General features: G+C 38.3%; 1 protein-coding gene across 7 annotated transcripts in view; it reads left to right on the top strand.

Annotated features, from left to right (window-relative positions):
- Nucleotides 1–13,352, top strand: part of AP1S2 (adaptor related protein complex 1 subunit sigma 2) — a 42,625-nt gene that overhangs the window by 9,895 nt on the left and 19,378 nt on the right. For 4 of the 7 annotated variants that reach the window (XM_060183018.1, XM_007538646.2, XM_007538648.3 and 1 more), the window contains exons 3-4: nt 453–561; nt 1,131–1,268. In XM_060183018.1, coding sequence (XP_060039001.1) covers nt 453–561; nt 1,131–1,268 — 247 coding nt within the window. Of the gene's footprint in view, nt 1–452; nt 562–1,130; nt 1,269–1,363; nt 3,007–6,978; nt 7,074–13,352 lie in introns of those variants that run through there. The other 3 variants (XR_009547507.1, XR_009547508.1, XM_016195099.2) reach the window with 2 other exon arrangements.

Below are 13,352 nucleotides of genomic sequence, written 5' to 3' on the forward strand. Positions count from 1 at the left end.
GTCGGGCTGTAGCGCATCGGGTTAAGCGCAGGTGGTGTAAAGCACAAGGACCGGCATAAGGATCCCGGTTCCAGCCCCGGCTCCCCACCTGCAGGGGAGTCGCTTCACAGGCGGTGAAGCAGGTCTGCAGGTGTCTATCTTTCTCTCCTCCTCTCTGTCTTCCCCTCCTCTCTCCATTTCTCTCTGTCCTATCCAACAATGACAACAACAACAATAACTACAACAATAAAACAACAAGGGCAACAAAAGGGAATAAATATTAAAAAAAAAAAAAAAAAAAAAAAAAGAAACCTGAAAGGGAGATAGAAGTTATTCTTTCTAGATGATGTTTGTTTTTGGCTTGCCTGTACTTTTGTAAAAGAAATAAATTTAAAGTATGAGATCATGAAAACATCTAGAAAACATGACTACAGAGGGAAATGTTTTCCATTTAATTTTTTTTTTTGTTACAGATATGCCAGTCTTTATTTTTGCTGTGCTATTGAGGACCAGGACAATGAACTAATTACCCTGGAAATCATTCATCGTTACGTGGAATTGCTTGACAAGTATTTTGGCAGTGTGAGTAGTATTCTGTTTTGGGAATCAAATACTATAGTGTTGTTTTTTTTTTCTATAACAAGTTTATTATTTAATTATTCTACTGTGGGAGAGGGATGGAATGACTGGTTCTTGTCACTGTGCCTAGACAGTGCTAGAATTGCTCGACCTACTCATTAAATATGGCAGTGGGAATGGTGTTTAAAATAGTGAAACAGAAAGGAGTCTCACAGAAAACATTATATTCTGGAAATGCTTGGTGTAAAATTTAGATTTGTTTAGCAGTTATAATCACATTACCCAGAAAATATCTATTGAACAAGATCAGTTTTTATGAGTAGAAAATTCAGTTGGTTGGGAGCTTGCAAAGTCAGGTCTTAGTGTATAGCTGTGTGTTTACAAGTATATGAAGTTTGAAAATTAAGCTGTCCAGTGGTGATTAATTTCCAACATTGCCGTCTTTAGAAAGAATAAATGATGGATTCCCTCTGGTCAGATTTTATTCACCACCTGATAGTGTGATAGTGGGACAAGTGTCTTCAATTTTAACTTGTACTCATTACTGATTCCTTTTCACTTTTACCTTTTAGGTGTGTGAACTTGATATCATCTTTAACTTTGAGAAGGCTTACTTCATTTTGGATGAGTTTCTTTTGGGAGGAGAAGTTCAGGAAACATCCAAGAAAAATGTGCTTAAAGCAATTGAGCAGGCTGATCTGCTGCAGGAGGTAAGCTAGTTAAAGTTCTCTTGACTAGATTCAAGCATGCTTTGCTTTTGCTAGGGAAGTCTTGGTCGTCTTCTCTCATTCTTCCCATTTCACAGGTTACTCTGAGGCATGCTTAGCATATAGTGTCCATCTGCAGCCTGTGGATTGGAATATGTGTCAGTCACATCAACTCAGTCATCTAAAGATGGATGGTTCACTTTGGAGGTGGTCTGTTGACAAGAATGGTAGTGATTGGACTGGCAAAATTGTTCACTTGGATAGTGTGCTGCATTGCCATGTACACTACCCAGGTTCAGGCCTGGCCCCCACCCACACTAAAGGAAGCTTCAGTGCGGTGGTCTCTTTCACTATCTCTCCCTGCCTCTTTTTCCTTATTTAAAAACAAGAAAAAAGAAAAAAAGGAACTGTGATGACCCATTTTTGGATCCCAAAACGTTGGAGCCTAAACCTTTAGAGACTAGACTAAGAAATGAGATTTATCAAAGGTAAACTTAATTTGAAACTCTCCCTCCATTTTTGAATGATTTAAGATAATTCCTTTTCTCAGCACAGATCATCAGGAGTTGACTGAGATCATGGCATTTTCATTCCAAATTGGTTCATGTTTTCACTTCATGTCCATAACTATGTTCTCAGACAGCTACATGCTTAACCTTATCTTGATGTCACCAGAACCATTAATAAACCCCTTTCTCTTTTATCTAAGGTTATCTAAGTTATCTAAGGTTAATTATATATTTAATGCTTCTATTCTTAATGATTCCTGAAGTTTAAAATTTCATAGCTAAAGTTACCTTTCCTTAAAACTTAATGACACCTTAATTCACATAGAAAGTTGAGTTGTATGTTTGTGATGAATGTAGCTTTTATCAAATTGAATGTTTCTAGCATAACAAAAGGGGGCCAGTGAATTTTAAAATGCTGTGTTTTCATTAAGTTAATTGTTTCATTATTAAAGAAGTCTTTAAGTTCTATTTTTTAGTATTTCTTTTGTAACAAATGTGAAGCAAGGGAAGAAGAGTAAACATCCTTTTCTTCAAAGTAATTTAATCAGTGGCTTCCATAAGGAAATTGGGAAGGGAAACTCATAGTAACTTATCTGCTTCAGTCTCTGAGTGTATCAGTCATGGGAATTGCTCAAAATTCAGATGACATCATCTGGAATATGTGTCTACTAAATAGTGTGTTGAGTCAAGGTGCTTGCAAAAGTGAACTATTTGACAGCCAGTCATCTGCTATTCATGGGTGAAATGAGCCTACATGGCCCTTTTTTCATATGTGCATTGTGCCATGGTTTTGATTCTTATTCTTCTTCCTATTATTATTATTATGCCAGCAAACATAACAACCACTGTGAATTTTTCTTTTTTCTTTTTCTTAACATCAGGTGTGCTGGCTATATCTTCATGTTTTACTCTTGTAAAATCAGTTGTTTGTTGTTGTTGTTGTTGTTTTAGTATTTATTGATTTTAATGTGAGATAAGAGAGAGAGACCAGAACACTGCTCAGCTCTGGCTGATGTTGATGCTAGGGGGATGAACCTGGGACCTCACAGCTTCAGGCAGGAGAGCATTTTGCAGAACCATTATGCTGTCTCCCCAGCCTTAAAATCAGTTTTAAAGTAGCACATCCTTTTGCTATTTGCTATTCACACTTATCTGGAAATGTGTTCATGGCCAAGCAGTGGCGCACCTGGAAAGATGCACAAGTTACCATAAGTGAGGACCTGGGTTCAAACTCCTGATCTCTGCCTGCGGGGGAAGCTTCACAAGTGGTAGAGTAGTGCTGCAGGTGTCTCTCTCCCTCTGTAAAGAAAAATAAAACTAGTCTATAACTAGAATCGTAAATTAGAGCTTTTTCCTATTTGTCCCTTCCCTTATTCTCTTATATTTTACTATCATGAAACTACTTCCTGTTCTGTCAGATCATGGTATTTCAAGTTTTTCATCATTGTGCTTATGTTCTTTTTTTCAACAATACTTGGAACTTGCTATAGATAGACTTCATAGTATAATCAATATGCTCAGTTTACCTTATATTATGTTTTGGGTACTTAATGCAAGTAAGGATAAAAAGGTTAGTGCAGGGAGTTGGGCTGTAGCACAGTGGGTTAAGCGCAGGCGGCGCAAAGCACAAGGATCCCGGTTCAAGCTCCCAGCTCCCCACCTGCAGGGGAGTCACTCGCTTCATAAGTGGTGAAGCAGGTCTGCAGGTGTCTCTCTTTCTCTCCCCGTCTTCCCCTCCTCTCTCCATTTCTCTCTGTCCTATCCAACAACAATGACATCAACAACAACAATAATAATAACTACAACAACAAGGGCAACAATAGGGAATAAATAAATATTTTTTAAAAAATTTCTAAAATAAAAAAAAAGGTTAGTGCAAGTTCATATTTATTTGTGAGTGTGTATTTCCCTGTGAAAGTATCTGAATAGTAAGTAACATCTCTTTTTCTTTAAAGTAATATGTTTATCTCTTTAGTTGGGAAAATTTAAAAGGGGAGAGCAGCATAGGATGTGTATGATCCCATGTAGAATTCTTCTTGCTCATTCTCACCTAAGTTTAAACAAAAATTGACTACTGCTAATTACGGTTCTTCTTCTTTAGAAGATAGAGCTTTGGTCCTATTTCTCGTTTAAGACCACCTTTGCATTTTTTTTTTCTACTTTGCAAAGTGAGTAGCACATTAAGACATTTTTTATTCAGTGGTTTGGGTGAAGTATTTTTTTTCCTAATCGTGTAGGTCTTGAGACAGAAAGTCATTGGTCCATTCTAATTGCAACATTTTTTAACTCTGTGCTGGGGGTCGGACCCAGGGCCTCAGACATGCAAGACATGCTTTCTTTGTGGCCCTAGTCCATTCTGAATTTAGTGAGTTATGTAAAATACATTGTAGGTTAAGACCTTTATGAAGCCAGCCTGAAGTCTGTATGAGGCAGTAAAGCTTCAAGTTACTTTATTCAGGTTAACAGCTTAACCTGTTATTCAGGGTATCAGCATACTCTGAAAAAAATCCAGGGATGACAAGATGATTGTTTCCTAAAATAGATTCATTCTAAATTAGTACATCATACATACTAACATTTCTAGGAGAGTATTTGAATATTATATTCCACAAAATAGAAGTTGAAGTAATAGAAGCAAAGACATTCAACAAATGGTAACACACATTTGAACACTATGACCACAAGAATGAGTGATGATGGTAGCTAGTGCTTATTGAGCACTTGGATGTAATGCTAACCTTCAGGGTGCCCCAGAGAAGGGTCAGAGAGCTTTTTTTCTATTTATTTATTTATTTATTTATTTATTCCCTTTTGTTGCCCTTGTTGCTTTCTTGTTGTAGTTATTCTTATTGTCATCATTGTTGGATAGGACAGAGAGAAATGGAGAGAGGAGGGGAAGACAGAGAGGGGGAGAGAAAGAGATTCCTGCAGACCTGCTTCACCACTTGTGAAGCGACTCCCCTGCAGTTGGGGAGCCAGGGGCTCGAACCAGAATCTTTACGCCGGTCCTTGCGCTTTGCATCACATGTGCTTAACCCGCTGCGATCCCGCCCAACTCCCTCTTTTTTTTTTTTTTTAACCAGAGTACTAATCAGCTCTGGCTTCTGGTGGTAGATTGAACCTGGGATTTCGGAGCCTCAGGCATGATAGCATGTTTGCATAACCATTATGCTATCTAAACCCCCCCCCCCACACACACACACACCTCAGAGAGCTTTTTAAACAGGCTAAGGTTCTAGTGGCTGCTCTGAAGACACACAGCAACTGGTGAGACCAGGATTCCAAAACCAAGTCTGCTGAACTGGTCCAGAGCTGTATGAGATCTTAGCTGTTGTGCTCTGTTCCTCCTCACCCATGGACTGTCTGGGTCTGTATATTTAAACATTCTCTTTTAGATCCCAGCCACTGTGTCTCTGAGTGATGTAGTAGAGAAACTCATAATTCTCCTGGGGAGGTTTTCCTGTATTTAACAGTGTAGATTTTCTAAGATTGATACCACCTTTTACTTTTTAACCGGGAGCATTCATTGTCCAAATTATCAGTAATTGGAATTTTAAAATTGGATAATTTGTTGCATTTGTCAAGACATTTGAAGCTATACTGTCTTTTTTTGCTCTCATAATTTAGGACATATTACTTGGTCCATGTTAGGAAATGACTTTGCTTTTAAATTGTAAATTTAGATAAAAAGCATATTTATTTAAATGCAACATTCAGTTTATGGAAGTCCTAATTGATTTATAATCTAGTTTTTATGTACTGTAATTTTTCTTTTCTTTAAAAAAATCATTTTATGGGAGCAGGGCGGTGGCACAGCAGACTACACGCACGTGGCATAAAGCTCAAGGACTGGTATGAGGATCCTGGTTTGAGCCCCCGGCTCCCCACCTGCAGGGAAGTCGCTTCACAAGTGGTGAAGCAGGTCTGAAGGTGTCTTTCTCTCCCCCCTCTCTGTCTTCCCCTCCTCTCTCCATTTCTCTCTGTGCTATCCAACAATGACAACAACAATAACTACAACAACAATTAAAAAATCGTTTTATTTTAATGAGAAAGAAGGAGACACACACACATTCTCTCTCTCTCCCATAGCTTTGCTCAGCTATGGCTAATGGTGGTGCGGGGGATTGAACCTTGGACCTCAGAGCCTCGTATAACCATTAGGCTATCTACCTAGCCCACATTGTGATTTTTCTACTTGGTGTCAAGTCTTTTAGTTGAATTATTTGTAAGCACCAAAGATGACTTTTAAGTATCTGTTGACTTAAAGACATATGCAAATCAGGAAGTATCTTGTTTTAGTCCTTTCAAACTCTGCAAAAATAACGTTTCTAGCCTCAAGAATGCTTATTTTCTTCAGAAAAATTTGCTTAAAAATGTCCTTTTATGCATTTTTGTCTGTATAGCCATCATGTCGTTTAAGTAGTCTATATTATTCTTTAAAAATTTATTATCTTTATTTATTGGACAGAGGTAGCCGGAAGAGGGAGATAAAGAGGGAGACAGACAAAGAGACACCTATAGCCCTGCTTCACCACACATGAAGCTTTCCCCCTGCAGGTGGGGATCAGGGGCTCGAACCTGGATCCTTGAGCATTGTAACATGCACTCAATCAAATGCATCACCACCTGGCCCCTTAAGTAATCAATTTTATAGGTAAACAGGGAGACAGTGGATAAAATAGATTTTCTATTACCGTATTATTGTCTGTTGGAATAATGATTGCTCAATATCAGGCGCTTATTAAATAATACAAGTTTGAAATATTACTGAAATAATAAAGATGTTTAATTTTACTTAGTAAACAAGGGTTTGATTTTGACATTTCTAGACTGCACTTTTATGTTTATTCCTTTTGGTAATTAATTGTATGAATATACCATTAGATTTGGGGGTAAAGCCCAGAAACATTGGTCTATTATCCAGCTTTTAATTGAATTGAAAAGATGTCTTAACATGCCACTGGGACTTAACTCTATTCTTAAATGATTAAAGTGCAACATGCTGAGATTAGTAAATGAACGTCCGTTGCAGGATTTGGAACATTTTTCCCACTGCCAATCTAATACTGGTTTTAAACTAGATTTGTTGGGGGTGGGTCCAGTGGGATTTAGTACATACATATGCAATGACAAAACAAATAAAGGGTGCATTTTCTTTGCAAAATCAAGCACTCACAGTTTTTCTCTGCTCCTTAATTTTATAGAGCCAAAATGAAGAATGGGGAGGTTTGTCTGAGGATATCTTATGACAAAGCCCAGTCTAAGGCTTTAGTCCCTTTGAGCCCCACCTTATTTATTGGTAACTACTAAATTTACCATTTCTGTGGCATGGATAAGGTGGGGTGTTATGCAAAGACTGTTGCACGTGAGATGTTTTCAAGCCCTTGCTTGATCTGTGAAGATCAAATAGTCCCATACTGGGCATTGGGCTTTAACCCTCAGTAGTAGATGCATGATGGCATTGGTTGGTGCTTTGAGATGTGTCAATCTTTCTTTTTTATACTAACAGCATCATGTTGAAATTTGTGGGGGATCTTCCTTTTGAGCTTTGTTTGCTGTTGGTATTATTTCTCGCTGAAGTAACCTGATAAATGAAAAATAAGTTAGGTACCGAAAGCAAGCATTACACTTACGAATTTGCTTCTACTTTGAGATGATCTACTTTATGAATAGATTTACAGGATTTATAGTCGTTAATCTGCCTTGTCTAGAAAGTGGTGCTCTGTGGAAAACGAGTGCTGCTGAAAGTGATTTGTTTTTGTGCTGGGGCTGCATGATATACTGTAGTACCTTGCAGTATCTCCGGGGAAGTAATCATTAATAAATCTGTTGGCCTGCATAAAAATGGAAAGGTAAGACTTTTAGGAGAAAAAGTGATTTCTTTGAAGAATGAGTATTTGTAACTTAAAATTACCTTTAGTAAATGCATACTTTTTAGGTATTTTAAAACCTTTTTAATATGAAGTGTTGAGTTTTTAATTAAATCTTGCTAATAAGTATATTTAGGCACACTAGTCACACTCGAGTGTCTTACCTTGATTTAAAACATATTTTCAAATATATATCATTATCATTTAAGAGTAAAAAATGTTATCTAAACCCTCTTAGAATTTGCTCTACTTAGACAAGCTGCAAATTGCAAATTCCTTTGTAATTACCATGGTTCATGTTAAAATCTTTGAGCCTAAACCGTTAAATTTTCTGTTGAATCCAGTTGAAAGTTAAAGCTGTAGTCTTTTATACCAGCATATTTTAATTTTTTATAGGTAAACCTGATTGGATAAGTGAAATTTGGTTTCATTGATACTTGAAATGGAAAATACAGAAGGCAAATACGGGGGGGGGGGATCTACTTTTCACAGTGTTGAATACACAGTTTGGCAGATGTCCTGGGTCATTGGTTTCCAGGTTGTAATTATTTTGATGTAGTCATAGCTTATGAGCTCTTTTTATGTGTCTTTTTTCAGAACTGTAAGGACTTGCTTTTCTTTTTTCTTTTTTGCCTCCAGGGTTATTGCTGGGGCTCGGTGCCTATACTACGAATCCACTGCTCCTGGAGCCTATTTTTTCCCCTTTTGTTGTCCAGTTTTGTTTTGTTTTTTAATCAATGTTGTGGTTATTGTTGTTATTGATGTCATTGTTGTTGGATAGGACAGAGAGAAATGGAGAGAGGAGGGGGAGAGAAAGATAGACACCTGCAGACCTGCTTCACCACTTGTGACGTGACCCCCCCCCCCTCGCAGGTGGGGAGGCGGGGGCTTGAACTGGGATCCTTACGCTGATCCTTGCGCTTCACGCCATGTGCGCTTAACTTGCTGTGCTACTCCCCGGCCCCCCAGAATTGTAAGGATTTTATTTCCTTTCTTTCACTTTAAGTCTTTTTGAATCAGATATTTGTACTCTGAACTATTTGTAATGAAAGTTAGAAACTTGAAATATTTAGAAACTGTAAATTGATCTTTAAAAGTATGTGACTAGAACTCACAATAATAATTACATTTCACATCAGATAGTTATACAATAAACCAAAAAGTTTGTTAAATAGTACTTTCTTTTTCTGATTTCAACCTCACATTCTCTTTCTCTCCCTCTCTCTCTCTCTCTCTCTCCCCCCCCAAGAGCACTACTCAGCTCTGGCTTATGGTAGTGGGGGGGGGGGGCGTTAAACCTGGGACTTTGAAACCTCAGGCATGAAAATGTCTTTGCATAACCATTATGCTATCTATCCCCGCCCTCACATTCTTCATATTTCTTCTCTCTCTCCCTCTCCCTCTCCTGATGTACTAAACTGATTGCATAAGCATATAAGCCTAGGAGTAGAACCTACAAGGAGCATATTCTTAGTCATTGGTGTTGTTTCCTTTAAAAGGTTCTTTATGAACAATTTCAGAGTTTGGGTTTCCTTTTTCCCTTACTGATATTTCTTTTATTTTCTTTTTAACATTTATAGCCCAATTTAAACATTTTTTTTTAATTTATTTATGAGAAAGATAGCAGGAGAGAGAAAGAAGGAACCAGACATCACTCAAGTACATGTGCTGTCGGAGATTGAACTTGGGACCTCATGTTTGAGATGCTTTATCCACTGCACCATCTCCCAGACCACCCTTACTGATATTTCTTTATTTTCGTTTGTTTCCTCTGCTGCCTTTTAAAAAATTTAAATAAAACTACCATGATAGAGAAGTTAGTTGCCCATGGGCAAACTCAGTACAACATTAATCTTAGCCCCAAACCAGAGAGAGACGGAATTAACTCAGTGGTTCTCATCCAGGGTGTTGATGGGCCATTCTGCCTCTTCAGGGGAAATTGGGAAATGTCTGGACACATTATTTTTTATTACCACAAGTGTCCGTGGGCTGCAGCTTGTATCTAGCAGGTAAAGTTCAGAGGTGCTGTTAAACACCTCAGGAAAGCCCTCTCAGAACAAGCAATTCAGCCTAACACGCTGAAGGTTGATGAAACCCTGCTTTAATTTTCTACATACAAACTACTACATCTTTCAATTTAATATCTAGTTCAGAGTAAAAAATGGCCATCTGGAAACAAGTTGAAGGTAAGAATTTATTTAAAGCCCTAAAAATTGTGAAAGGACAAATGTACTTCAGGACATGTAAGTGACTCTAAACGCATCTCTTTCATCCAGATTCCTTTGACTTCATAACCAGTGCCCGGAGAGATCATCTCTGGTTGACTGTAGCACCGACCTCAGCAGCAGACAGCCTGTGGGATGTCTTTGTGTAATTTCATTCCCTCAGCAGCAACCCTGATCTGTTAATGTCTATTGAAGGATTAAGAGGTTTTACCTGGAAACAATGAAATTCACTCTACAAGCAGTCAGGACACTTAGAATTTTCTTCTGGTTTCCTCCACCTTAGGGATTTGATCATCTAAAAAAATTTTTTTTATTATCTTTATTATTGGATAGAGACAGTCAGAAATTGAGAGAGCAGGGGGAGATAGAGAGGAAGAGAGACAAAGAGACACCTGCACGCACCTTCGCTACTTGCAAAGCTTTCAACTTGCAGGATAATGTGTGTGTTTTTTTGTTTGTTTGTTTGTTTCCCAGAGCCCTGCTCAGCTCTGGTTTATAGTGGTGTAGGTGATGGAACCTGGGACTTTGGAGCCTCAGGCATGAGAGTCTCTTTGCATAACCATTACACTGTCTACTCTCCGCTATAGGCTTTCATATATATATGCACTTTCATATATATGCACCAGATATGGGCCCTGGTCTACATCTAGGTTCTGTGGCTCTGTTAGGAAGTGCACAACCTGTAGTAGAATTAAGGAGTCCCGTGAGCTAGGAAAGGTCTTACCAGAGTACTGGAGCTGAAGAACTGACATTCCAGGCCTGCTGTCTCTGGACACAGTCAGAAGTGAAATATGTGAAGGTGGTAATGGTTGCATTGATTTGGTTGAGCTCAGCAGGTGCAGAATCAAATGGTACGGATTGAGAGAAGCCTGAAGGAAAACGATCCCCGCCCTGGAGGTGCCAGGACTGGGAGAAATATGGGCTTTATAGAGAAAGGGAGAGGATCCTGCTCTCTTAGGGTTTAAGAAGGCAACAGATAGTTATTGTTATAACCAAGTTATTTGGAAATTTGGTTTACTTCAAAAATCCCATGGTTAGGGTTTACTGTACCGTACAAGACCTTACCATGATTTGTGTCATTTAATGCTATTTAGAAATAACTGTATCTTTTTTTTAAAGATTTTATTTATTTATTTATGAGAAAGATAGGGGAGAGAGAGAAAGAACCAGACATCACTCCGGTACATGTGCTGCCAGGGATTGAACTCAGGACCTCATGCTTGAGAGTCTAGTGCCTTAGCCACTGCGCCACCTCCTGGACCACCAAATAACTGTATCTTATATACTGACAAAACCAGTTGCTTCTGGTCTTCCTGATCTAAGATTATAGGTAATTTAATATTTCAAAGAGAAAGTCATTATTAGAAATATATTAACAATTTAAGCCCACTGTTAAAATTCCATCAGGTTGCCAATTTGAAACCTTAAGTGCTTAGATTGAAGGACTATATACTCAGAACTGGGGTCTGTGCATCAAAAAGTTGGAGACAGTCAAGCTATTTTTCCCCCTCATATTGATTAGTGATTTATAAGACTACAAGTTACTAGGAGTGTATATTAACAAGATTCCTGCCACCAAAGGTCTGTGTCCCTAGCCCACCCCCTGTAGTGGAGCTGAAAATCTACACTCACCCTCCCCCCAGAATTTTTTAATTTATTTATTCCCTTTTTGTTGCCCTTGTTATTTAATTGTTGTAGTTATTATTGTTGTCGTCATTGATGGATAGGACAGAGAGAAATGGAGAGAGGAGCGGAAGACAAATAAGGGGAGAGAAAGATAGACACCTGCAGACTTGCTTCACTGCCTGTGAAGCGACTGCAGGTGGGGAGTCCGGGGGCTTGGACCGGGATCCTTATACCAGTCCTTGCGCTTGGCGCCTGCGCTTAACTCGTTGTGCTACAGCCCGACTCCCCCCCCCCCCCCCTGAATTTTTTTTACTTTGGTGCAGTACTCCAGACTTGGTCAGTTTTTGCTTTGCTTTGTATAGGCCTTTATTTCATTGTATATGTAGACTTTTTGCTATATTTATTAGACTTAAAGTATTTACTTATTAAAGATATTTGAAATTCAGTGATTCCAAAAAATCTTTCATGTTTGGAAAACCTTGATTAAAATGTAGGTATTTCATGTTACTCACATAGAGGATTGCAGTAAATACAGTAGTTACCCTAACATAGGCTTACAGTTATTTATAGTCTAAAGTTCTGTGTGCTGGTACTCTGCTTTTTCTTTCTTTTTTTTAATTATCTTTATTTAATTATTGGATAGAGACGGCCAGAAATCAAGAGGGAAGGGGGTGATAGAGAGGGAGAGAGACAGAGAGATACCTGCAACACTGCTTCACTACTCACAAAGCTGCAGATGAGCATCAGGGGCTTGAACCCGGGTCCTTGCACATTGTAACATGTGCGTTCAACCAGGTGCGCCACCGCTTGACCCCATTTTGCCTTTTTCTTTAATTTCAAAAGAACAGTTAACTGCCGGTAAAAGTCAAGACTGGTTTATCCATAGTGTTTAATCACTGTCTTGGTTTAGAGTAACTTGTAAGATGTAGCTAAGTGATTCCCATCATTAGTTTTCAGACAACTTTAATAGATCAGTAACACAATAGAAAAGAAGAGAGCAGTGTACATATGAATATCTAATTCATGGGTGAAAGAGAAATGGTAATTTACTAAGGGAATGTAAATTGAAATATCAAATGAACCTATTTTGTTTCTTTTTGAATTGTCAGGGGTGAGAGGCTTCATTTTCTGCTTGTGAGCATTTGCATTCCATTTTGAAAGCATTCATTTGGTGATACAGGGAACAGTAACGTTGTACTTCTTTTGACGCCCAGTTACACTTAAAGGACTATCATCCAACAGAAATACACAGATACACCAAGGCCAAGGCACATGGCCTATTTAACATTGAGCCATTGGGACTTACCCAAACATTTGTTAGTGGGAAACAGTGTAAGAAAATTACAGTACATCTACACATGAGACCACTACCTGGATGTAAAATGAAGGAGATTGTGGTACTATGGAAAGATACTCAAGGTATGTCAAGTGAGAAAAGGTCTAGGTGCAGGACATCAACATAGGGAACATTACCTTTGGAGTGGGAAAGACCTTCACTTTCCATTCTCCTAGAAGTATAAAACAAGTTTTCAATTAGTATTATAAGTTTCTTCTAAAAGAAAAGTGCTACTATATAAATGATAAAGTATATAGTGTTCTACAAGACAAAACTAGAGTGGAACTTGCTGAGGAAAAAATAAAGTCTCAGCACGTAAAGTAGAGCGATTGAATGCTCTTGCCCATTTCAAACACTAACCATCTGGAGTAACCATATTGCTTTGCCTTTCTTGGCTAAAGTAACAACAAAAATCACTCAACTTTACTATTGTCTCACAACTGCTCAGGACATACCATCTAAACGGTGCCTTAAAGTGCTCTCACTTTTTTCAGTTTTGTTTGTTGCCAAACAGATTTCAG

Source organism: Erinaceus europaeus, chromosome X (assembly GCF_950295315.1).
Source record: "Erinaceus europaeus chromosome X, mEriEur2.1, whole genome shotgun sequence".
In the NCBI taxonomy this organism is placed as follows: domain Eukaryota; kingdom Metazoa; phylum Chordata; class Mammalia; order Eulipotyphla; family Erinaceidae; genus Erinaceus; species Erinaceus europaeus.